Genomic DNA, 25,637 nt, shown 5'->3' with positions numbered 1-25,637 from the left:
CTGTTTGTGTTGGTCCCTTTTGTGCCCCCCTCACCCCACCCCCACGACCCCCCACCCCCACCACGACAGGTTGCTGCTCACTTTTTGTACCGACAACTGTGGTCTTAAAATATCTAGAGCATATTACTGTGGTTGTGGTTATGAGCTCTGAGAGCAACTTCACGCCATCAAATTCACAGAACAGACTTTTTCCTTTTATTAAAAATCTGAATTACAACATAAGGACATAGACAAAATATAAAAGTGGAAAACAAACGAAAGCTGCGGCTGATTTCTAAGAAATGTGAGAAGAGTGTTACAACTAAAGGTTCTAAGCTCCTTTATAGTTCCTCAAAAAGAAAAGACAAGCTCAACATACTTCTTAAGTACTGTCCCACTGACCCCACTGCCCACTTTCACATGAACTGAAAATGAAAGATGAATCAAAATACTGTGGGAACTCACTGAGGTCAGGGAAAAATTCACAAAGATAACAGACGATCCTGTGTCGGCGGTTCAGTCTGTGGTGGTGCGGCGGTACCAGAAGCGGGCCCTGAAGTCGTCGCTGCAGGTCATGAAGCCCGGGTTGGTCGGTGAGTGGACGATACAGCGGACGATGTTGTTGTGACCCAGAGACAGCAGGTTTTTCCTCTCGGCCGTGCGGGAGTCCCAGCAGCAGAGGCTGATGGTGCGCTCGTCGGGCAGCAGCACGTAGTCCTCCGTGTGGTTGAACACGCCCTGCGTACGGTGCATCTGACGGCCGCTCAGCCCCGCACCTGGAACAGACGAACGCAATGCATCACTGAAAGTAACCGAGCAGTTTAAAGACCCCCTCCAACCAAATACTGCTGCAATAACTTTCACTGTATTGTATGTAAATAGCAGCTGATATAGTAAATATATTTTTTTGACTCCCTAAAATTCTGTAAACTGTTCTCATTTCACATATACTAATACTGATGCGTTAGCCCAGACCTCCAATACCCCAACCCTGAAGTCCATGTGGATTTGTAACAGTGAAGGCCACGCAGTGTTTCACCTGGCCGAGTGATATAAACATCCAAGTATGTTCAGTCAAACTCAAACAGAGAAAATGAGACAGTGTTGGAGAAATGCCAGCCAAGCGCTTGACCACTGATGAGGAAGCAATCACCGAGAAACAAGATATTTGCTGTGTGGGTTCACTTTGACGTCTGCTAACAGAACACAGAGCTGGTTGTGATTGTTTCAATACAGTACTTTCATATTATGAAAATGAGAGTTCGCATTGGTGAAATGAGGTCATGGTCAACAAACAAAGGATAGTCACTACATTAGCTGTCACAGCAGTACTATTAGTACCTAAAGTCTTGGACACTGATTCAAATCAGGTCTTCTTTGGTCTAATCATAATGCCAGTTCTTTAATAATGAGCATCTCTTATTTGTGTTACAGACTAAAATATGATACTGTGCACTATAAACCCAGTATGTGTACCATTTGGGTGAAATGCAGCAGTACGTATCCTTTGGGGTGCACTGCTCATGGCACCTCACTTCCACAGAGTTGTGTAGCCAGCTGAAAACACGTTACAACAACTCGTGTACACATCTAATCGGATGATGTCGTGTAGTTTGCGCTAGTTAAGTTGCTTTATAGGCAGTTTATGCTGTCCATTATTGCCCGTGTGCACGTTAGCGAATGTTAAAAGTGAATATATAGCTGCTGGTGGATGGTGCACCTCTGCCTGTTGGACTCTACAGGTACTTCTATGATCAATCAGCTGGAAAACATTAAAAGTACTGCAGAAAACTTTTCAGTGAGCACTTCAGATCATGTATAGGAGAAGTTGTGTATACCTCAAGTTGTGTAAACTATGATGACAACACAATTTACACAAGCAACAACCAAAGCATTGACTATAACCGCAAGCCACTTTGCACCCGACCTCCCACATACACTATATTGCAAAAGTATTCACTCACCCATCCAAATCATTGAATTCTGGTGTTCCAATCACTTCAACTTGAGGTGTATGAAAGCAAGCACCTAGGCATGCAGACTCCTTCGACAAGCATTTGTGAAAGAATGGGTCGCTCTCAGGAGCTCTGTGATACCGTGATAGGATGTCACCTGTGCAACAAGTCCAGTCATTAAAATTCCTCGCTACTAAATGTTCCACAGCCAACTGTTAGTGGTATTATAACAAAGTGGAAGCAATTGGGAATGACAGCAACTCGGTCATGAAGTGGTAAGCCATATAAAATGACAGACCAGGGTCAGTGGATGCTGAGGCACAAAGTGCACAGAGGTCACCAACTTTCTGCAGAGTCAATCGCTACAGACCTCCAAACTTCATGTGGCCTTCAGATTAGCTCAAGAACATTGCAGAGAGAGCTTCTTGGAATGGGTTTCCATGGCCGTGCAGCTGCATCCTGCCTTACATCACCGAGCACGTCAAATATCAGATGCAGTGGTGTTGAGCATGCCACCACTGTAGGGCAGTGGAGATGTGTTCTCACGAGCAATGAATCACACTTCTCTTTCTGGCAATCTGATGGATCAGTCTGGTTTTGGTGGTTGCCATAACGGTCACTGCCTGACTGCATTGTTTCAAGTGTAAAGTTTGGTGAAGAGGGAATTATGGTGTGGAGTTGTTCCTCAGGAACTGGGCTCAGCCCCTTAGCTCCAGTGAAAGGAACTCTTAATGCTTCAGCATACCAAGACATTTTGGACAATTTCATGCTTCCAACTCTGTGAGAACAGTTGGGGATGACTCCTTCCTGTTCCAACATGACTGCACACCAGTGCATAAAGCTGGTTCATAAAGACATGGATGAGAGAGTTTGGTGTGGAAGAACTTGACTGGCCAGTACAGAGTCCTGACCTCAGCCTGATAGAACACCTTTGGGATGAATTAGAGCGGAGACTGTGAGCCAGGACCTTCTCGTCGATCATCAGTGTCTGGACTCACAAATGCTGTTGCATGTTGTTGCATCAAGTCATGCACTCGTTACAGTGTATCACAAAAGTGAGTACACCCCTCACATGTCTGCATATATTTAAGTATATCTTTTCATGGGACAACACTGACAAAATGACACTTTGACACAATGAAAAGTAGTCTGTGTGCAGCTTATACATTTTGTAGACTGTGTAGTTATTACTCAAGTCTAGGTGATTCCCTTCCCTTACAATAAGTAAATAAAAACTACCTAAAATGATAAAAAACGATGACGAAATTAACTGACATTGTCGTCAATGAATGAAAACGAGACGAAAATGCTTGGTGGGGATGACATCCAATCAGAATTTATTTAATTTTGTGACAGGGTGGGACAAGTTAGGAAAACATCCAATCAAACGCACAGTTGCACAAATATGCTCAAAACCCGAGAAGACCAAACTAGCCTGAGATTTGTCGTTCCTTCCGATAGAACTAAGTTATGTAAACAATGTCAGCAGGGAGAAAGAGAAGAGCCGATGTATGGACACATTTGTCCTTTGACGTTGTGACAAACAAAACAATGTGTAAACCATGTGGGGGCGACTATCTCGGGTAAAAACACGACAAATCTTAAGCAACATCTGCAAACCACTCACCCAGATCTCCATGTAAAGGTAAGCATTTTAATGTCACGCAGGGTAAAGTGTTTTTCCCAGTTTAGCGTTTGTGTTTAGAGAAAATCACCACACCACTTGTGTGGGTTGTAGAGTCCGTCTCATGCTACCACGAGTGTGAAAGCACCACCAACATTCAAAAGTGACCAAAAACACAGCCAGAAAGCACAGGTACTGAGAAGTGGTCTGTGGTCCCCACCTGTAGAACCACTCCTTTATTGTGTGTGTCTTGCTAATTGCCAATAAATTCCACCTGTTGTCTATTCCATTTGCACAACAGCATGTGAAATTGATTGTCAATCACTGTTGCTTCCTAAGTGGACAGTTTGATTTCAGAGACATTTGATTTACTTGGGAGTTATATTGCGTTATTTAAGTGTTCCATTTATTTTTTTGAGCAGTGTATTTTAGTCGACTAAATCTACAGTTGATTTAGTCAACTATATTCTTACGATAATTTCATCGACTAAAACTAGACTAAAACTAAAACTATTCAGATGACTAAAATTATGACTAAAACTAAATCAAAATTTGCTGTCAAAATTAACACCTTTCCTTTCTAATGTCAAATACATGAAGTCCTGAATATATCAGCATGGTAAATAAAAGAGAGCAAAAATATAATAATTACCAGCATGTGAACAGCCAGCTGTGTAGGTAGGACTGTTTTTTTTCCCCCAAAGATTCTGTATGTTAAGGTATGGCTTATAACTCATTCAACAGAGATATTCATTATATTAGATTATATTTACAATGACACTGAACAAAACAGACTAAATTCTACTATTTAGGCTCTGGTTGCCAGGGTAAAGTATTGACTACAAGGTCATATGTCAGTCAACAGTACTCCCATTGGTAGTTGATTGGCTGGAAGTTTAGGAAAGTTTATCCAGGGCCCCACCACACTTCATGCCACCAGTGGTTATTTTGCCCAAAGTCGCTTGAAGTCACCGTCTGTGGTCTTTTTGCCACGTTGCTGTAAACTGCTTCTGGTGCGGATGCAGCTTAAGCGTGATGCTAGGCGGACAAGCTGAGACATTACCATGTTTCCACAAATACACAAAACAAAGCAAACAAAAAAACATTGTATAACTAAATCCCCATTTTTTTTTTTTTTTTTTTTTTTTTTTTTAGCCTGTCATGTCTGGCATCTTTCACAATCGGAATGATGATCCGAATGCACTGATGTACCAAACATATTTGCTTTGACAAGAACAGCTCTATATGTTTCCTATAGGCTCTTCTTGTTAATGTTTGCAATTTTATTTTTATTTATTTATCTTTTTATTTAGTTATTCATGCCAAGTCTGACAGGCAACAAGGAAGGGGCAAGAACAAGAGGTGGGGGGGAGAAAGGGGGGGGGGGGGGGGGGGGGGGGGGAGAAAAGGAAGAAAGGAGATAGAAAAAAAAAAAATTAAAAAAAAAAATTAAAAGGGGTTGATATACTCACACACACACACACACACACACACACACACACATCCATACACACCTACATACACACACACACACACACACAAGTTTATTGTTTGTAGTAATGTGTGTGTATGCGCCTTTGTCATGCAATGTATTCGATAATGAGGGCGAGAAACTGCAACCATGCCCCCCGCGATCCAGAGGCAGATAGGGAAGGACCCAGGGGCCCCAGGCCATCCACAGCACAGGAGCTCAGAAGACTTGGGGCCACACATCCCGATGGCAACCGCGTACACTCCCCAGAAGAGGAAGGAGGGAGGCTACAGACAGAACCCCCACAATCCAGGGGCTAGAGTCCAGAGAGCCCGAGACGACGGGCAGCCCACCCCCCCCGGCAGGCCGGCACCCCCAGCACGAGCCAGGCATGCGGCCCCCGAGGCCCCAAGCGCCCGAGAGCAGCCCGACACCCGGCAGAGCCCCCCCACGCGCCAAAGAGGCCCAAGCCACCCCCAGGTCACGGCCGCCAAGGGAGCAGGCCAAAAACCATGCCGAGACATCCGGCCACACATCCCGGGACCCACGGGCACCCACACCCCAGGGGCGGCAGTGACGACCAGTGGGGAGCAGCGTGGAGCGGTAGGGAGGGGTAACTCCCACCCTCCGTGTCCCACAGGTGCCAAGGCTTGGCAAGCCACCAACCCAGGCCCAGCTGTCCACACACACACACTCTCACAAGCACGCACGTACACACACACACACGCACATTCGCATGCACCAGTCACACACTCATGCATACGCACATGTAACATACATGGACACCTAATGTGGGAGAGCGGGTACCAGCACCAAGCCAGCGGCAACCCAGGGAAGCAGCCAACCCAGCCCCGAACAATGAGCCAGTCACTAAATCCCCATTAACACAAGTTAAGGATAATAAGAACGGTGGTTTGGCAGTTAGCACTGTTGCCTCAAAGGCCATCCTTGTGGAGTTTTCCATAATGACTTCAGCCACTACTTTGTGAAGCCCCTTGAAGCCAACAGCTTGTCACCATCTTGATGTGTTAAAACCAGATGTTAGTGTGAAAACCCTGTACATGTAATTTATAAAGTGAACATCATGTTATATTAATTATTAATGTTTACTGAGGTCACGGCTCAGAAGAGGAATATGGTCATTTTCCTGTAAACGTCTGTGCGTCTGGATTTCTTTTTAGGTCCCCTGCTGGGCATTAGAAAGACTGCAGGCCTAAGTCACTTGCATTGGCTTTGCTTTTCAGATCTGGAAGCTACACTCACTCTTCTATGGCAGAGGTTGACAAACCTTTAATAATTAATTTTTGGTTGACATTAAGGACATTATAAGGTTACTACATCACTGTCTGCCCCCCTCAAAAAAAATCTCAAAGTGTGATGCGAGTGTTTTTTAAACTGCATGAATATTCACAAGAAACTTTCACACTATGGTCGTTCACACAAAAAAGGAAAAAGGGAAGGAAGTGACAATGCAAGACTTGCCTGCAGACCCTGAAGAAGATAGCGTCATGAAGCGCTTAATGTTTGCACGAGTTTTCACAACATTTATCAGAACAGCAGCTGAAGACGCAACTGTCCTGATTACTCATAATACAATTCAGTGTGTTAAAGCTTACAACTCTGTCATGACGAGGCATGAGGTGTTTTTATTTTGACTGAAAGCTACCGTGTGTTTAAAACATTCGACTCCTTTTCACACTGGTGTCCCACCAGCAGATAATACAACATGAAGACACAATGGTCTGGCTATTAAAATGTAATCCAGTCAGCTGACAACCAATTCTTCACTGCTTCACAGGATGTAGAAAAAATTTTTTTGTCATTGCTCTGCAAGGGGGCGCTATTGTTCAATGCAGTCTTCACAGGCCGCCGACTCTCAACAGGCTTATTTGAGCAAGTTTGACGTGGACTGTCAAACTGGATAGAAATGGCAGCTTAAACAAAGAAAAACTGATATGTCACAAACAGGTTTTTAGACTTGGAGTGTGTCACACTTACAGTGCTGCTACTTTCTCTTGTCTCAACACACACTGCAGACACCGTCTACAGTCTACACCGTATACATATCTACTTTGTTAAGAACTGTTAAGAACAGTGCTGGCAGTATAGATTTATGGTTTGTCTCCTTCACAGCACAACATATAAGATATGTTTTTAAACAGCAGAATAACACATGAAATTTGAGAGGAGAAATGGCAGAGCCTGAAATATTTTTCTGGACCATTCGTCTTAAAAAGTAAAAATCAGTTTGAGTTTTCCAGAAGTTCCTCCAAAAGTTCCATAACGAAAGTCTTGTTAGGGAAAAGTGTTTCTGTCCAGTGAAATGCTAAATACAGAAAATATAGAAAATGACACGTTTGCATAAACAGTGTAATGCAGTAACTTCAACAATGCAGGAGCAAATCAATGGTACTAAAATACGCTGACGGGTTATTATAACACTGTTTGATTTGATCTAACTGAAAGACTTCCGTGGCTTTTACAGGATGCTGAAGGAATTTGTCGTTGTTGTTGCTGTTTGATTCCTAATCCAAATGACTGTGGCTGTGGTGAATGGCTGTGGATAATGAATGGATCCTGGCCACCATCAGCACCACATACTGCACACACAGCTGAACACTTTCTCTAACATCTGTGGTCAACGCCACCACCACAGGGACACATACAGAGAACCTTTACTGCCTCATACCAACGTTACATCTTTGTACTGTATTACTGTAAGCTGGTTTTCATATTCTGGCTGGTATAACCCAACTTTGGGATATGTCAAGTATTTTTTTTCTTAATAATTAAAACTTAATTAAAATACATTAATCATTAGAATGAAATGATGGTGCTCCTAATTTTGATAAACTTTTACTTTTTACTCATTATCACGTAAACAAGTTGTTACGAGCAGCTTTTAAGGTGGACTGTTTGTTCATGTTTCTCTGCATGAGCTGACATCATAAATCTGAGCACTGTAAATATCATTTTGACGGCTTTGAACATTCAGATTGTTTTTATTGGCACTTTTGTATGAAAGTGATGAATCCATTTCAGCTGGATTACACTCAATGCAAATATTTTGAGTGTAATCCAGCTGAAATGGATTCATCACTTTTATTTCCTCATGTGGAGAAAAAAATGGCGCAGCATCGTGCTGGTGTGCTCAGTCAGCACTGGCCCATGTTGCCAAGGTTTTTAAGCCCATCTGTGACCATCACAGAGTCAGAGCTGCAGAAGGAGTTCACACTCTGGAATATCCTCTCAGGGAAGTGAGGACTTGCATGAACTGAAAATCCCATATTGGAGACTTCTAATTGCTTCCCTGTGAGAAATATAGCTGGTAATTTCAGTATCCAGTGTAGCAGCTCAAATAAGAACCCAACTTCAGTCCATTTAGTTTATATTTGGGCATTTCAGTGCCTCTCCTGTGACTGCAGCTCATTCATCTGATTTTCACAGTATTGACTGCAGAAGTGACAGCAGTCTGTTTATCTTTTCTCTCATTTCCTCATAAATGCACATTTGGTTCTGTCTATTATTTACATCAATCACTTTAAAAACAAAACAATATATATAAAATATATAAAAAACACACTATTAAATGTATTTCATTGTCATTAAAAAAATTAATGCAGACAAAATTTAGATCATGACAGAATTTTTCAACCCTAACCTGACAATGACAAAGTGTAATGCGCCCTCTGGTGGTGACTGACAAACAGGATCCTTTTCACCACTGCATTATGAATATAAATGATGGAGACATTATTTAAAAAATTGCCTAAAAGTTGATAAGTAAAAAAAAAAATCTCACTCAGCATGTCATGCAAATGCATGACTTATCAGATGAAGAACTGGATATATCCATTTAGGAACTGGGTCTCTATATCTAATAGGCTAATTTTTTAAGTGGCAACTGAAAGAGTAGCCACTTATACTTTCAGTTATGGTGCAGTCCTGCAAACTTGGCTAAAAGCTGAGTAAGTGCCCACCTCCTCTGTGTGTTACCTGCAGCAACACAGGGAGGGCAAACTCTCAGATGCAATCAAAATTATTATAAGATAGTAATTATTAATAGTAATTAATCCACATCTAACTTGTGAAATATAGACAATTTCTAACATTAAGAAATGCACATTCATGAAATGGCACGGCATGCTGGGTAAAAAGTTAGGCAACTTAGAAATGTGTTAGCAGCTGGGCTTCATTTGAAAACAGTAATGACAGATGGAGCACGAAGGTAAGAGAGAGAAGAGCTGCACCAAAATAACTTGTGGCTGAGAGAGGAGCTGTGCCTGCTGTTTGGGAGTTTCGGTGTTAAAAAAAGGCCGTGTTTTGTTTTATTTCTGGCTGCGCCGCTTCTGTGCTGGACTTTCACTGTAGGCGGGGTGAAGCAGCTCCAACACCCCACAAAAGAGAACGAGGTCAGGCAAACATACCCTGTTACTCAAGGCTAACAGCTGTTTGTCTTAAAATTATCTGTGCCACAAACTTTAGAAGTCATATCATTTCACAGTTCTGCTAATGAGTCATATGCTACGTTTAGATGACAAAAAAAAAATGGCATTTCATCGATGCTGAAAGCAGAACAGGCACCTTGCTAAGGTCAGACTCCCTGTGCCAAATAATAATTTTTGTTAACACAGCCCAACAGGGTTTTTTTTTTTTATTCAGTTAGTTAAGTGGTTTTACTTTATTTCTCACTGTTCTCTTTTTTTAAACAGTGACTTTAAAAGGTTTTATATTCTATAAACTCCTTACAGAAAAATTTGCTTTTATAAACTAATAAGAAGACTTGTGTATGCAAAGATTACGTTAACAATATACCATGAATCCAATAGAATGTGTAAAAAAAAAAAAAAAAAAAAAAAAAATGCAGTGATACAAATTTTTGATTATATTCCCCAGCACTAATAGCTAATACGCACTTTAAATGTTTAACACAAGTCACGTAAAGATGGCACTAAGTATCAGTGTTCTCACGCATCTAAAATCTGCAAAACTCCACAACAAAACTCAATGATGGTGATATCGAAAATAAACTATGAATTTGGCATAAAAATCTTCATATGTTTTAGCTTTTAAACCAATTAATTTTGCAATAATATTCAAAATAAGTCGCTTAAATTCTGTATCGGTAAACCTGTGACTCTGAAGTCCTACAGGGGATTTGTTCGAATCAAAGTACTTGTTTTTTTCCGCCTCTGGCCACAAACTGGTACTGTAGATCAAAAATAAAAGCAAATCCTCCCTACCTGTGTACTTGACCAGTGTCCGGCCTGTGGAGATCTCCCAAAGTTTGACCACCGAGTCTTTCCCACTGGACAGGATGTACTTGGAGTTCTTGGAGAAGATGGCAGAGCAGACCTCTGCTCCGTCGTGCGCTTTCTCAAAGGTTGTCACGCAGCGGTTAGAGACGCCGTCCCACAGTTTAATGCTGCCGTCCTTGCTGCAGGTGACATAGCTGTTAGCGGTGGGGTTGTAGCTGACGCCGCTGATGGTGTCTGTGTGCTGGTCCAATGGGTTGCAGGACACGAAGCACTGGAAAGTGTTGACATCATAGAGGCGCAGGGTGGGGTGCTGCGTCCCCACTAACAGGAAGTCACCTGAAGGGTGGAATGAGATTGAACGCAGCATTTCTGCTTCCTGTGGGTAAATTGATTAGGCGAGAGTTGGATTACAAAGTTTTTTTTGTAAAACATTAGCTTTGTCATTTTGGACTGTCATCAAAACCATTTATCTGACCTGTATATATTTAAAGGCTCTTTTTGCAGAGGGCTTCGAGTAGTCAAACAGTTTCAGGGTGTAATCTCTCGATCCAGATGCCAGAATTTGTTCAGTGGGATGGAAGGCAAGGCAGGTGACTTCATCAACGTGGTCATACAGTGTCCGAATCACAGGATGATTCTCCATGTTTTGCTGTGCGGTCTCATTCATCATCACCTGACATAGGTAGAAATGAAAAAAATGTCAGCGCAGTGGCTTAAAAACATCCAGCATACCTGTGCTGTCTGACTGCCTCACCTCAATGGGCATGGCGCTCTTGGCCAGCATGCGTTCAGTATCCAGGATCTTGATGGAGGCATCAGCAGAGCCAGTAGCAATCAGTTGACCATCTCGACTGTATGTGGCAACACGACAAGGGCCCTTATGAGATGTGACGTAGCAGGTCTCATACTCTGACGCCTCTGGAGACATGGTCTGGACATCTGCGTCAAATTCCAGATCAATGCCAACACCAGGCGCCACTGTATCTGAGCGGCCAATGGCATACTGAACGGCACTATCGTCATTTTCCATTCCTGTAATGGATCGAAGGTTAAACAGTTAGGTCCTCAAGACACAACACAAAAAGGACAGAAAAGCACAAAAACCAAGATATAAAGAAAACAACTTTTACTCAAAGGGTCATCAGCTGGTACCTAAAAGGCCCAAAGTGTGCCTAGAAAATATCCCCCATATCATTACACCACCAACAACAGCCTGAACTGTTGTATAAGACAATGCTTTCATGTTATTTACACCAAATTCTGACCCTACCCTCTACACGCAACACAGGACAGAAGAGGAGGAGGAAACAGAGGAGTGTGACAGATGACATTAAAAAAAAAAATCCAACTGAGGTGAGATGGATGAGTGCATCCTACACATAAGAAAAAAAAAAAAAATCACAAAAATAGCTCGTCTCAAAGCAGACGCTATGAAATCGGTGCACCAAACATTGTCAAGTATCCTCCCACCCCACGAGGTTGTACTGAACATTAGAAAACGCCTCAGCGCTCACCTATCTTTGCCAGCTGCATGAGCTGCTCAGAAGGAGACACAACGCTCTGCGGCTTGACCTCATTGATGAGACTGTTGGCGATGTTGGTGTATCCATCGTACAGCAGCTGGCTGATGATGAGCTTATACAGGTGCTGTCGGTCCTTCAGAGTCGGTTTGGGACGAAACATGTTGGGTCACTGTCACCTGAATTGGGTCTCGTAAATAGTGACAACTGTGCAAACTGGAACCAAAGACAAAATGTCAGCAACCTCCTTCAGGACTATGTTAGCAGGTGTTAAATTGTTAAATCACAAGATTAGCTAACACCGTTAGCTACAACTATGCTAACACTGTATCCAGTTATAAAGGAATGAATGAAGAATGTGTTAGCCACGCAGCTAACAACGTTAGCTTTGTTGCTATGGCAGACAGAGCAAAAAAGCAACAGTGGCTCAACTGCGGATACAACTGAACTACGAGTGTGCACACTGCCCGAGAAAAGCGGCATGTGCTACTCAACAACAGAAGTTTAAAAACGGACTTGTTTTTGACATTGAAACATACTAAACATCCAACCCTCTGAAAAGTTCCAGTTGCGCTTCTAGATCCGAACGTGCTTCACGTTCTACGTATGTTACGCCCAACGTCACGACACTGAAGACGCCATGTCTGTTTTTTTCCCCCAACTTTATTTATCAAGCTGGACCGTTTACATCTCAAAAACGGCATATAACATCATCGCATATCATTATAGAATAATTCAGCATATAATAGTTAATAATATACAGTCTAAAGAAATAGCTGCTTTGGGTAAAGGAAAGAAAATAAAATGCGGCGGGGGGGGGGGGGGGTCAGGGGTCATAATAATACATTTAAAGCGTACATTTCTCAATACTTTCAAGCGCCGTTTGTTTATCAGAAGCTTTAATTGTACGAATATATTGTTTGACCTCATTATGGAAAGCAGTGAAGCATGGTTTCCTTCCACTGTATTTGCAACAGTGAATATGATATTTTGACATTAACAATAGAAAGTTTATCAAGTAGCCAGAGTTGGGGGGGGGGGTTGTGTTCAAACAACACATTGTGAATAAAGTCACACAGTTCCTGCCAAAATACATTAACAAATGGGCAATACCAAAACAGGTGAACAAGTTATCAGAAAAGCTACATTTTATATCTATATCTTTCTTGAATCTGTTTTTAATGTAGGTTTCAGCTGGATAGGTTTTATGAATAATTTTCTAAGAGATTTCTTTATTTGTAATCAGATATCTATTTGGAAGAAGCCAGACCTTTTTCCATGGTATTGCATCCACAAAGCTATTCCACTATGGACTAACATCTGGTTGTGTTGTGATGTTCTTTTGAAACAAGGTTCTTATAGATCTGTTGTTATTTGCATGATGACAAGATAGACAGACAGGTGTGTCTGCTGGAGACACACAGGGGAGGTTGTAAAATCCGTTTCTCCCGCCACCTTGCTCGGAGGTCCGAATGTGGGTCCCATTCTGATAGAAAATGCCACAATGAAAGAAAAACAAACACTAGTAAAAATGGAATAATAACAATCAACTGATGCAAAGCTGTTTAAGTTGATACATCACAATTAGTAACCATTTTAATCTAACTTAGTGTTTCTATTATAGAATTTATTGAAAATTTTCAGAAATACTAGTATACAGTGAACAGGATACCCAAAAACAAACAAACAGAGGAGCCGGGGGTTATCCACATTTAAAAAAAGTTTTTAAGCCTTTTGATTTGTTGAATCAGTAAGTAATTTAAAATAATGCTCCATATCCTTTCTGAATACTACAAAACAACGAGTTCTGTTACTACATTTACTTTTATGAAAGAAGAATTTTGCCAAAAACAAAATCTGGTTTATTAAGAAATAACATTTACCTTCTTTCTTGGCATAATTATGGAAACCAAAAACAAAATTTTTCCAGCATAAAGCAAAATCTTTGATGAGACGATTGATGAAAAGTCTGCTGAGATCTCCCCAAAATTGTTTGGTCTGCGAATAAAAGATGAACTGTTTCCAGGTGGGAGAACAATTTGTATTAATGTCTTTTCTGAACTTTTGCATATATGGTTGCCGGGGAAACATTTGTGTATAATTGTATATGAAACCTCCTTAAGTTTGTTTGTAATTAAAAATTTATGTGGAAGCATCCAAACTTTTTCCAATCAATGTGATTGGTGAAATGACTCCAGTGTGCAGTAATTTAAGGGATGGTGATGATGTATTTTTGGACCAAAGCACATATTTCTTTATCCTTATTCTTTCAGGGATGTGATGAGAAGCTGACTTTCCCTTCTGGGCAGTCAGTAATACAGGGGAGAGATACCTGTGCAGTTAAAGGTGTATGTCTGCATTAAGATGCCTGAAGGAATGGCATTAATGAGAACAGAGAATTCCTCAAGAGTCACATGAAAGTTATGTCTGGATAAAAATTCAGTATAAGAGAGCAATGATCTCTCCTCATTAAATAACTGACTCACCATCCAGATCTCATTCTGAAACCAGGATTCACAGTTTCACAGTTTGTTTTTAGGAATAATGTCTCTGTTATTCCAAATAATATATCAGTGTGGTGAGAAGTTATGCTTATAAACTGGAGTCCAGGCTGGGAGAAGCTGTTTGTGAAACACAGACAGCTTAGCAGGGAGTTTATCTACTTTGGAGTTGTACCTTAGAATAAAATGAGGGCCACGAAAACAGCAAAAATAAAAAAACTAAAAAAAGTGGGGGATAAAGTTTCAAATTGATGCGGGTTTTTAAAAAATAAATAAATTCTAGCCCAATTAATTTGAAATGTATTTTTCATAGTGGTAAAGTCCAAAAAAATTAAGCCTTCCACACTCATAGCCATTAATAACAACATTTTCCCTTATATCATGTGTACGATTCAACACTCTGCCCCACAAAGATAAATCTCTCTGTAACCACTGATTCAGGTTCTTTCAAGTTTTCTGAATAAATGGAGTAAAATCTAAGAAGGATCTTAATTTTTGATTCTTGGTGATCATAAGGCCCAAATATTCAAGCTCACCTTTGACCATAATATTATAGATGGACTGGGCATCACAGTTTTTGACTGCAAGCAGTCAGAAATACTTTTTTAATATTCAAACATAAACCAGAAGCCTCAGAGAAGTCACCGTTGATTTGCATCCTAACTCAGTGTTCATTGACTGCACTCAAACTAAATTAAGGCAATGCTGACTCACATCATACATTATAACTGTTACATAGAAACCTTACAATCACAAGTTAAGCATGTTAGCATGAAACTTAAACATAGTTAAGTATCTCCTGCCAGGCTGAGCTGGTGCCTAGCTCCGGTAAATGGGGAGTAATCTGTAGTGAGGAGAGGAATGAAAGTCAGTAGAAGCAAGACAGAATGCATGTGTGTGAATGAGAGGGAGACAGTGGAAATGTGAACATGCAGGGAGTAGTGATGGCGAAGGTGAATGAGTTTGCATACCTGGGGTCAACCATCCAAAACCACAGACAGTTCTCAAGAGCGGTGAAGAAGAGAGCGCAGACAGGGTGGAGTGGGTGGCGACAAGTGTCAGGGGTCATTTGTGATAGAAGGAAAGCAGCAAGGGTGAAAGGGAAGGTTTACAAGATGGTAGTGAGATCCTGCCATGACGTATGGTTTGGAGACGGTGGCACTGACAAAAAGACAGGAGGCCGAGCTGGAGGTGGCAGAGCTGAAAACGCCAAGATTTTCATTAGCAGAGACCTGGATGGACAGGATTAGAAATGAGTCCATCAGAGGGACAGCTCAGGTTGAGCAGTTTGGAGATAAAGTTAGAGAGGCGAGGCTGAGATGATCCAGATTTGTGCAGAGGGGTAGTGGATATAATGAAAAAAGGATGTTGAAGATGGAGCTGCCAGGCAGGAGGAAAAGTGGAAGACCTCAGAAATTTTTAATGGCAGTAAAATGTTAAAGAGCAGATGGCTCTCTGCAAGGCACCTTATTGCACGTGATATGCAAGAGTTCCTGCATCTGTCCTTGCAGCAACAGAGATTCATCAGTCTGTGAAAGAAAGCACTCTGCTGCCTTAGAGGGCCCACTTACTTACAGGGTGCAGTTTGTAATGTATAACAAAGTAAAAGTAATTGCAATATTGCTTTCCTGTAATATTCACATACTTCTAGTGAATTTTTAAAACCCAAGGTACCTGAATTCAATATGTCTTTGTGGAGTGTGAAATATTTGCCATGTGCCTTTGTAAAGCAGCATTTATAGTTTTGTCCACCTGTGCACACAGAGTTACAGGCGTTGAATGTGAAAGTGATCGACTTCTAATGGATGTCCGTTCCTATCCCGGGACAGGATGTTGATGTGATGGGAAAGCACTTGAGTACCCACTCAGGCAGCAGGCTGAACTGGAACACCAATACAGATGCTTTATACAAGTTCGGTTTGAGCAGGCTTAATTTTTTACAAAAGGTGCGATCCTCCAACATTTGCTGCAAAACTAGGACGATTTTCTATCACTCATTTGTGTCGAGCGCGGTGTACTTTGCTGAGGTCTGCTGATAAATGAATAAAGTATTTTTCGTATCATATCTTAAATGATGCCATAACAGCCCTAAGTGTTGTCACACATTCAGGGACCTCTGTTATTTTCATGTTCTTCTGCCTGTCTTTGTTGTGTGCTGGTGTGTTGTACTGAATGTATTTGTGTCATTTTTGTGTGATGATGTATGTGGGGGTTCAAGTGTCAGGTCCTGTAAAAAAATTATTTCCACAATGATCATTTCTACCTCTTGATTAAGTATCAGTATGTTACTCAACCGACAGATAATGACTTCATGTTAAGATGAAGCAGTTTAATATAGGAAGAAGCTACCAAGGTTTTGTAGGCTTACAAAGAATACTGTAATGATATTATGTGCTTCATTAACCCAGCTCTAACACTTCTATTTTAAATATTCTCCATGTATTCAAGTCTTTTCTGTCACCTATGATCCAGCAGAGGGCGCCAAAGAGCACCATCTCAGACACAAAGAGAAAGAGAAGCCTCTACTTCACGTTTTGATTCCACTCATGTTGGTTTGCAGTTTTCACACCAGCGGGAGTGTCACTGTTTGGCAGCTGATTGAGGACAAGAGTGGGACATGAGGCTGCTGTTCTTTAGCTAGTGAGAAGGTGAACATGTGAGTGGATATAGGCCTGCAGCAAATCCCACCTACACACATGCACACACACTAACGCTCAGTTGCCACTTCCTGTAATTTGGTTCATCGGCACCAGTGCTGGCCAAAAAAAAAAAAAAAAAAGAAAAAAATGCAGAGTAATACATACAGATGGATGATGGCAGAAGCCTGTTCTGAATATCTGGCTATGGCTGCCTCCACAGTGCTTGCAAAGTAGGTACATTTTAAAAAAGGCTCTGATTTTTTTCTGTAATCTCTTACACTGTTCCACTGGTGGATGCTCATATTTAACAGGGCAAGAGTTTGAAATAATGAGATCAGTGCAGGATCTGACAGTTTTTTTATTCTGCATGTTGTCAGCGACAGAGGATATCCCTGATATGGTCACCTCAGGCGCATAGTTCATGCTGTGAGCACAAAAGCCCCACCCACCTGCTGTTAAAAACCTTCTGTTTACGAGGGGGGCAACCATTCAGAATTAAGCTGGTTTGAAGGGGTAGTACTAAAACAGCTTATTTTAGACATTAACTGAAATAGGCTCCGGACCCCCCTGCAACCCTGAAAAGGATAAGCACAAGAAAATGGATGGATGGATGGACGGATGGAAGGATGGATGGATGGATGAATGAAAATAAGGATTAACTTGAATTAAGAAAGAGGTAAATCTATTCTAGTAGAGTCCAAGACTAAAAATACGGCACTGACAATGTTCTCTTTTATGAGGGAACTGTTTAATATCCATTTCATGTTTTGTTTCATGATAACATTAGGTTTGTTTTGTTTTGTTGCTTTTTGTTTCAAGAAGTATTTGGGACTACTGTGATCATGCCAGCATCAGTGGTGCGGCTCAGCATGTGTCAGACTGTCCTAAGAGCAGCTGTGTGCACATGAATACAAGTCTAAATAACTGCAACAAAACAACTAAGTCTCTTAAACTGTGCTGTGCGTCGGCAGCTGGGAGGCCAGCAGGAGCAGAAGGAACACATGTTGTTTGTCTCTTGTCACTGCTGACCATCAGCTGTAAAACTTGACTCAACCCTGTATCCTAGTAACCTGAGCAACACAGCCAAAATAACCATTTATCAACAACATCAGACCTCTGCTGACTGCTTCTCACTAGACTCCTGCACGCATCCACACACTGATTTTGTTTCATCTGACTCAGGCTTTAAAAGCACACACACACACACACACACACACACACACACATGCCTAACACTGTGCTTCCGCCCTACAGGGCTGTGTGCAGAAAACATGCGTGGTAGGAGGTGTCTTGTTGCCATGTCAACACAAAGCATGCTCTCAGCAGACCGGCCTACAGTTGCCTTGGAGACCAGCTAGAGTCTGTGGCAGTGGAATGATAGAAAAACACTTTGTTTTCTAACAGCAGATGTTATCTGATAATTGCACGACTGATCCCACATGATGACATCATGTTCAGAAAAACAGCTTTAAGAAAAAATGACAGCAGAAGCAATGCATATATCATTTAAAAACTTTTTTTTTCATTAAGGGGACCTATTCCACTAATTTCTAACTCCATGTTTTTATTCTTGGACTCTACTAGAGTAACTTTGCATGACTCACACTCTAAAAACTCCATATGTTTCTTATGTTGGGCCTTAAGGTAGTTCATTTTATGTCTGAAACAAGCCATTTGAGTTCCCTTGCCGCTTTCTTTAAGCCAACTTTGTTCTGATTGGCTGCCTCCTGCAAACAGAAGGTTTGAATTGCTGGTGGGTGGAGCCCAAATTGGCTATATTATGCATATTTCTAGCATGACTCAGAGTCAGAAGCAGAAAAGAGTGAAACTAAGTGTGTAGAGCTTTTGTCTCACAGTGATTCCTTGTACATACACTCACCCCTTTATTTCCCTATGTTTGGGATCACCATCTATCACTGTAACACTAGATATATAAAAATAGAAGGAAAATACAAAAAAAAATCATAATAATTCCCCCTAAATATATATTAAAACACAACCGGAGAAGCTAAATACTGATGCAGTTAATAATTTTGTGTTAACAGTGGATCAAATTGCTTGTGTGTAGGATTCATTGTCATAGTACCAAATCCATAAAGTACCCAACGCAACATGTGATTAAATACTGACTGCAGTCACTTAAAGTACTTTTTTGTGTAACTGGCCAGTAGCCTCATGAATATCAAATGCCTGATAACAGCTTAAAAATACAAAACCACGGGCGCCTGGGTGGCTTAGTGGTGAAGCAGGGGACCACAAACACACGCTGTGTTGCGGTGCGGGTGGCGTGGGTTCGCGTCCCGGCCCGTCGCCAAATTTGCCCGCGTGTCTTCCCCCGTATCTTTCCCCCATTTCCTGTCGCTCTCCACTGTAGACAAAAGCTGCTGTGGCAAAAAAAAAAAAAATACAAAACCACATCAGTGTGTATTTCTCATATTTTTGACATTGAGCTGCTTTAACTAAACCCAACCAACCACTCACACCTATGAAGCCAAAGGAGAACGATAAAAATAGGACGATTCAGTTTTTAAGGACCGGCTCATCCCATCACAACAGCCTCAGCTAGCTCATAAAAACAGCGTAAAAACACTTATCTATCTTTGACCAGTCACATCCTATTATTAGTGGGAAGTGAATTGAGGATTGAAAGCCCATGCTTTCAGCATTCACAATTTAAAAAAAAAAAGTGTGATCATATTTGCTCATTTGGATGTTAAAAATACTGTGAATTACTTTGATTTTTTTTTGTATTTGTTCTTACCTTTAGTTTGCTTTTATCTGTCATTGCAAATTTCTATTAATCTATTTTGTTTACCCATGTTTTTTTGTAGCTTACCCAATGTCTGCAGCTGTCTGTTTGCACTGCCTAAAGCCATATCAGCTTTGTTTGGGAATTTGGGAATGCTGACATATACATGCCAGCGTTATGTTTACACCTTGTTGGACTGCCCCTTTAAAAAGTAATACAGCACAATCACCTCCATCACCTGGCTCTGTACCTATGCTAACAACATTTTCTTATTTATCCTGAAACAGACTATACAATATAATAATATACCAACACTGAAATTAGACATCTCCAAAACAGGAATAAAGAAATACATACATTAATAAATAAATGTAGAAAAAGTGATATATCCCAAATAAAAGTCAATAGAAAATAAGGAAATTTAGATCTGAAATCAAATCATTATTTGTAACATCCATTACCATTTATTTGTTCATGCATGTGTTCATTTATACTTTTGGCATTTTTAGTCTTCCATACATTTTGGGGCTCTGTGGACTGAAGGTGGGTGTGTAGCCATAGGAAAACAGCTATGATCTAATCTGTTACTTGCTGTGTATGAGTCTATAACTCTGGTGCCAAATTTCACCAGCAGTTATTTCCTTATGGAGAATGAAAGCGCTTTCACTTGTTTTCCATGGCATTATTTGAGAAAAACTCACCATATCCTTTGTTTACCAGTTTGTTCTGGTACAAGCGAAGGAGAGCTACTGCCAAAAATAACTCGTATGTCCTCACTATTTTCTCTCTGAAACAGATCAACACAGTCAATATTCTGTTTCCTAATCCGCAATTTCTCTCACCAAATCGGTAACAATATGAGCAGCAAAGCAATGTGAGTCCAAATGAGATAAATGAGTGATGCTGTATAAGCATGTGCAGCGTGAACTGATGTACTCCTGCACAATGATGCATGCTGTTTCACGGGGGCTGTTGTTGGAGGTGGGAAATTCACTCCAGCCTCTCACAACTCATCCATTTGTTCTATGCTTGAGAGAGTGAGAGCAGCACACGTGCAGCCAAGCAGCCACATCAACATTAGCTTTGCTGCGCCCTTGTGTATGTGGGTGTATGAAATACAGTGTGTGGGAGGAAGTAGGTGGGGAAGCGAGCATATAAGTGAGCCAGAAGTCAGGTACTGCCTCAAACTGTTGACGGTAAAGTCAGTCATTCAACTGCTGAAGGTAAGCTTGCCTTTGTCACTGCACTTCCTCTGTCCTAGCCAGTTGCTTTCACTTTTCTCTGTCCAACAAACTGTATTAGCCTCATATCCTTCCATCTGTGTTTAGGGCCTCACCGCTCATTCACTCCCGCTGATCTCTCTGTATAATCTATGTTTTCAACTTGTCCTCCGGAAGTCTTTGTTTGACAGTCACACACCCACCCAGCCACCCAGCCAGCCAGCCAGCCAGCCCTTCTCCTTCCCTCCCTCCCCTCCTCTCTGCCTCACCACTTTCAGAGTGCATCTTCTCTCTCATTTGCATTTCTTCCGCTTCCTCGTGACAAGAAACAGTTCATGTCAAAGAGCTGTGAGAGAAGATCAGATTGGAGAAGGGCTAGATGGCAGAGCAGCATGAAATGAGCAGGTACACAGAAGATGGGCCAGTTCGCTATGAAATGCTGTTTAGGATGGATAATTATCGCTGATTGGAGTGTAAAGCGAGACGGTAAGTGACTTCTGCTTTATTGTCTTCTGTAGTTTGTTCTCTCAACTGTTGCGCTGGAGTTTTGGCCTAGTTAAGCATACCAAGTTCTGGTTTCTTGCAGTGTTATTCTTACCTAAACACTTGTGATGGCTGACAACACTGTCATATTTCCTCTTTTCAAACTTTCATTTTATGAAGTTACAACCATAGCTGGGAATTGACATTTCCACTTTTCACAGAAACATTTAAAAAGTCTTCCTTATATTTCCACGTTGAGTCATTTTTGTGATGTTTGTTCTTACTGCAAGCACAGGCTGGTATTTCAGCACAGTGTAAACCAAGCTCACACATCTTTAACCTCTTAACAGCCATCAGGTCAGTGGCTACCTGTCTAAGGTTAGGGTTGGATTTTTTTTTTGACCGCATCATGACAAATACAGAAATATCCAAAATCTAGTAGTTGTTACCTTTCAGATTGAGACTCATACATTCACTTTGACACTAAAGTTTCTCTCTTGCAAGCTTTTCTACTTGGGCGTTCCAAACATGAGAAAATTATATAAGAAGAGGTGGATGTTAACTAAACCCTAACTGTTACCCCTAACCTCGCCAGGTTGCTGTTGACCTGGTGGATGTTAAGAGGTTAAACTGACTAAATGTGCTTGTAGAATAAAAGCCTCCCTTCCTATATGAAGTTGCAGCATGTGCAACATATGACATATTTAAATAAGTGCAAGGAAGTGAAAGCACATTAAAGCATGAGGGTAGAGCTACATAAATAATGCTGTAAAAGTAAAATACACTCACAAGGTGCTCTTCCTTCACTCAGCCGAATGTGAACACAGACCAACTTTCCTCAGTTCATAGCACCAGAAAAAGTCTCTGACGTGGGCGTGCTCAGGCTGTACAACCAACAAAAGAGCGTGCCGAGAGCCAGCTCTACTTCTGTGGGTGAATTATGCAAAATCACCACTACAGCAACAGGAAATGAAACTTTTTCACCCTAATGTGGAGCTACTCTTTGATTTGATTACTGCACAATTATGACAGTCTGTCAGGGCAGAAAGCCGTCACATGCTGCTCTGAACATCAAGTGTGTGCCTCATAATTGGACCAGACTGGTGACAGAGGTAACAGCTAATGCCAGCAGACAGATTTGATTTGGGGAGATAAAAGCCCAAAAGACCCCCCCCCCCCCCCCCCCCCCCCCAACACACGCACACACACACACACACACACACACACACACACACCACCCTGTGATTCTGTATGTACGTTTCTCTCCATGGTTTGTCTCACATTTCCACACACAGAACACATCTTAACCTGCCACTGAAATTAAAAAGCAGAGACTGAGATGCTTTTGCTTTCCTCTGTGGATATTATTGCTCATTACCACAATAATATTACTCAGATGTAGATGTGTTTTCATTTTTTTTTTTTTATTGCAAAACACATCTCCCTGGATTTTTATCATCAGGCAAAATCCAGACTGGATTAGTTGCTTTATTAGCCATCTGTCCTGGAGGATACTGCATATCTATCATCAGTGCTGTGCTCATTTCTGATGATTTCTCACCAGTTAAAGAACATAATAGACCCCAGGAAGAGTCACATTTTCTTCTTTAAGAGAGATGTGGGAAAATTCCCGCTTCAGTAGACAGGCTGCCCCCTTTTAATCTAATGCAAAGCAGAGGTCTAATGCAAACTGTTCTTATCTTACAGGTAATTAGAGACCTGCCACTGGTACATCACGACAGCAGCAGTGTTACCATGGAGACTGGCAAGCCAGGATTGGCGAGTGCTCCGGTGCACATCAGCTCCGTCGCAGCGCAGGCAGAAAAAAAGATGGACATCCAGGCTCCTCTGACGGCTGTTTACATCCACACGGTGCCTGCTCTGCCAGCGCAGCATTACCCTCAGCAGCCTGCGGCTGCCCCGGAACCAGCCACACTCCATCTGGCCATGCCGCCACTCTACTCCAAGGAGACACTTCCCTTCCTCACACTCCATATTGCTGGTGGGTTGCAGTCTCAGCCAGGATTGAGTCTGGCAGCTGCTGCTCCTGCAGCCAGACCCAAATCTGCAGGAAAGCACGTGTGTCCTCACTGCGGACGGGACTGCATGAAGCCCAGTGTGCTGGAGAAGCATCTGCGCTGCCACACCGGGGAGCGGCCTTACCCCTGCACCACTTGTGGAGTTTCATTTAAGACTCAGAGCAACCTCTACAAACACAGACGTACCCAGGCGCATGCTCGTCTTTCATCAGAATCAGAGCAGAGCAGCCTAGACAGCATGTCCAGCTCAAGGGAGACTTGCACTTCCAGTTTGTCTCTGGAGGAGTGCAGTGAAGAGTCAGGCAGCATGGAGAAGGACTCCCCACTAGCTGCTGCTGAAAGCACCAGTCCAGCTCGTACTACAAAGGTTTGCTCTGTAAAGACACAAAGTTCTCAGAATGAAGAGAATGAGCCTACCCTCGCAGGTCAAAACTCAGAACCAAATAAAAGCGAAACGGTAATAAAGGAAAGTGAAAAGCTTCCCTTGACTGTTAGTAGACATCTTCCCCTACAGAGACAAGAAGCTTTCCCACTATTTTCCAAACAGTGGGAAAGCTCAGTGTCTAGAGGGAAATCACAGAATCATGAGAGCACAGACTCTGGCTTCAGCGAGACTAGTGACCACTATCCAAGTCAAGTTTTACTTGATCACAGTATGGATTCTTTTGCCGAATCTACCAAGGAGCATCTCGAAGAACCCACCAGCAGACGCACACCTATAGAATCAGATCATGGCAGACTGGAGCCCAAAGACTCTGCCAAAGAGCAGGAGCAGAAGAGCCTGGAAGAGCGCATATCTAAGCTGATATCAGATAATACAGCTGTTGTGGAGGACAAACAGCTGGAGAATGTAAGGCCACGGAAGACAGTTCTATCAAAGCAGGGAAGTATTGACCTTCCCATGCCATACACGTACAAGGACTCATTTCACTTTGACATGAGAATAGGTCAGACTCAGAATTTTCTTTCACAAAGGAACAAGAAGCCAGGGTTATACAGTTCTGTGCCCACTCAGCGCTCCACCATGGAGCATACCCCCTTGACCCGCAGCAATTCCCTCCCCTTCAGTGTCACCCTTCTGCAGCCTGAGAGGAGCAGCCCAACCTCCTCCAATCAGAGAGATTATGTAACACTAGTCCGGAGGGGAAGTTCTGGCCAGATCAACCCAACAGGTTTCACGATGAAGCCTGTGAACCAGCAATCATCCACCCACCGCCCACTGGTCCGGCAGACAGCCGTAGACTGCAACCACGCAACAGACGGTCTCACCAGGAATTCATCTGTGGAGGAGGCGTGCACCGGCAGCCTCAGTTGTGACGGGGATGGTGGTGACATTTGTGGAGAACCAAGCAACAGAAAGTTCCGGAGGAAGAAAGCACAGAAGTTCGCCTACAACAAGTGGTACATGTATGGGGGTGGAACATTTAAAAAGCTATACAATGCTGAGAAAAGCAGTGATAACAGTGTTATCAAAGCCAGGAAATGTTCAGCAAACCCTGAGCATGAGGTTGTTCAGGCTCTGCAGAAAAGGGCACCATTGGCAGTAACAAGAACAGTTTCAACAATAAACCTCACAAGCAACAGTACCGCAGCTGGGCCTCCTGCCAATCTGTCCCTTGTCTCTGCTATGGATTTTAATCCCCAAACTAACCTGCTTAATTCATCATGCATCCCTCTCAAAGCTCCGCTCCAGAGGAATCTGTCTTTGTCAGTACTGCCATTACCTTCTATCGGATCCCTGGTTGGTCCCAAAACAGACTCTGTGAACAGATCAGAAGCTGGAAGATTGATGAATAAAGAAAAACATACTGTTTCCACATCGCAGCTGTGTGGAGCCCATATTCCTTCAGACAGGAAAAAGCTGAGAACTGATGACAAAATAATTTGCCCTCTGCAGATGGAGACTGACCCAAACACAGTGATTACTCATCCCGCTCCCTCTGTCACTCAGCAAGATGCAAATCTCACTTACATCAATCTTCACAACAATCCACAACATACTCAGCTCAAAGGGCCTCTCTTCCAGCCAGGCATAATCAATGCAAAAGCAAGCTCTGTTAGCACCTCAGCGGCCGCTTCCATCCCCTCTGTCGCCAAGAACAGCTTCCTGCCCAAATACCAGCTCAAGTTACCGAACGTTGCTGAACCTGATCTAAATTTTTCACCGCAAGTTGTGGATAAACCAACAGGAACTGAAGT

At 42.2% G+C, this 25,637-nt stretch overlaps 2 protein-coding genes across 4 annotated transcripts; one reads left to right on the top strand and one right to left on the bottom strand.

The window, feature by feature from the left end:
* Positions 1-194: 194 nt before the first annotated feature.
* cstf1 (cleavage stimulation factor, 3' pre-RNA, subunit 1) lies at positions 195-12,438 on the bottom strand. Of its 3 annotated transcripts, none has more exons than XM_030728967.1 (6): positions 12,359-12,438; positions 11,802-12,023; positions 11,042-11,319; positions 10,763-10,960; positions 10,273-10,663; positions 195-755 (listed from the first exon to the last, which is right to left on the bottom strand). In XM_030728967.1, exons 2-6 carry the CDS (start codon positions 11,968-11,970, stop codon positions 496-498), a joined length of 1,296 nt encoding a protein of 431 aa, XP_030584827.1. In that variant the 5' UTR covers positions 11,971-12,023; positions 12,359-12,438; the 3' UTR covers positions 195-495. The 3 variants fall into 3 exon arrangements, with proteins under 3 accessions (XP_030584827.1, XP_030584826.1, XP_030584825.1); XM_030728966.1 differs by having other exon boundaries at positions 12,347-12,431; XM_030728965.1 differs by having other exon boundaries at positions 11,802-12,396.
* Positions 12,439-21,256: 8,818 nt separating this feature from the next.
* Positions 21,257-25,235, top strand: znf831 (zinc finger protein 831). Its single transcript, XM_030728766.1, has 3 exons — positions 21,257-21,402; positions 23,107-25,049; positions 25,121-25,235. The coding sequence occupies exons 2-3, from the start codon at positions 23,155-23,157 to the stop codon at positions 25,233-25,235; spliced, it is 2,010 nt and encodes a 669-aa protein (XP_030584626.1). The 5' UTR covers positions 21,257-21,402; positions 23,107-23,154.
* The last annotated feature ends 402 nt before the right edge of the window (positions 25,236-25,637 follow it).

Source organism: Archocentrus centrarchus, chromosome 5 (assembly GCF_007364275.1).
Source record: "Archocentrus centrarchus isolate MPI-CPG fArcCen1 chromosome 5, fArcCen1, whole genome shotgun sequence".
NCBI classification, from domain to species: Eukaryota; Metazoa; Chordata; class Actinopteri; order Cichliformes; family Cichlidae; genus Archocentrus; species Archocentrus centrarchus.
The sequence above is the reverse complement of the archived record's forward strand: the minus strand, read 5'-3'. Positions and strand labels throughout refer to the sequence as shown.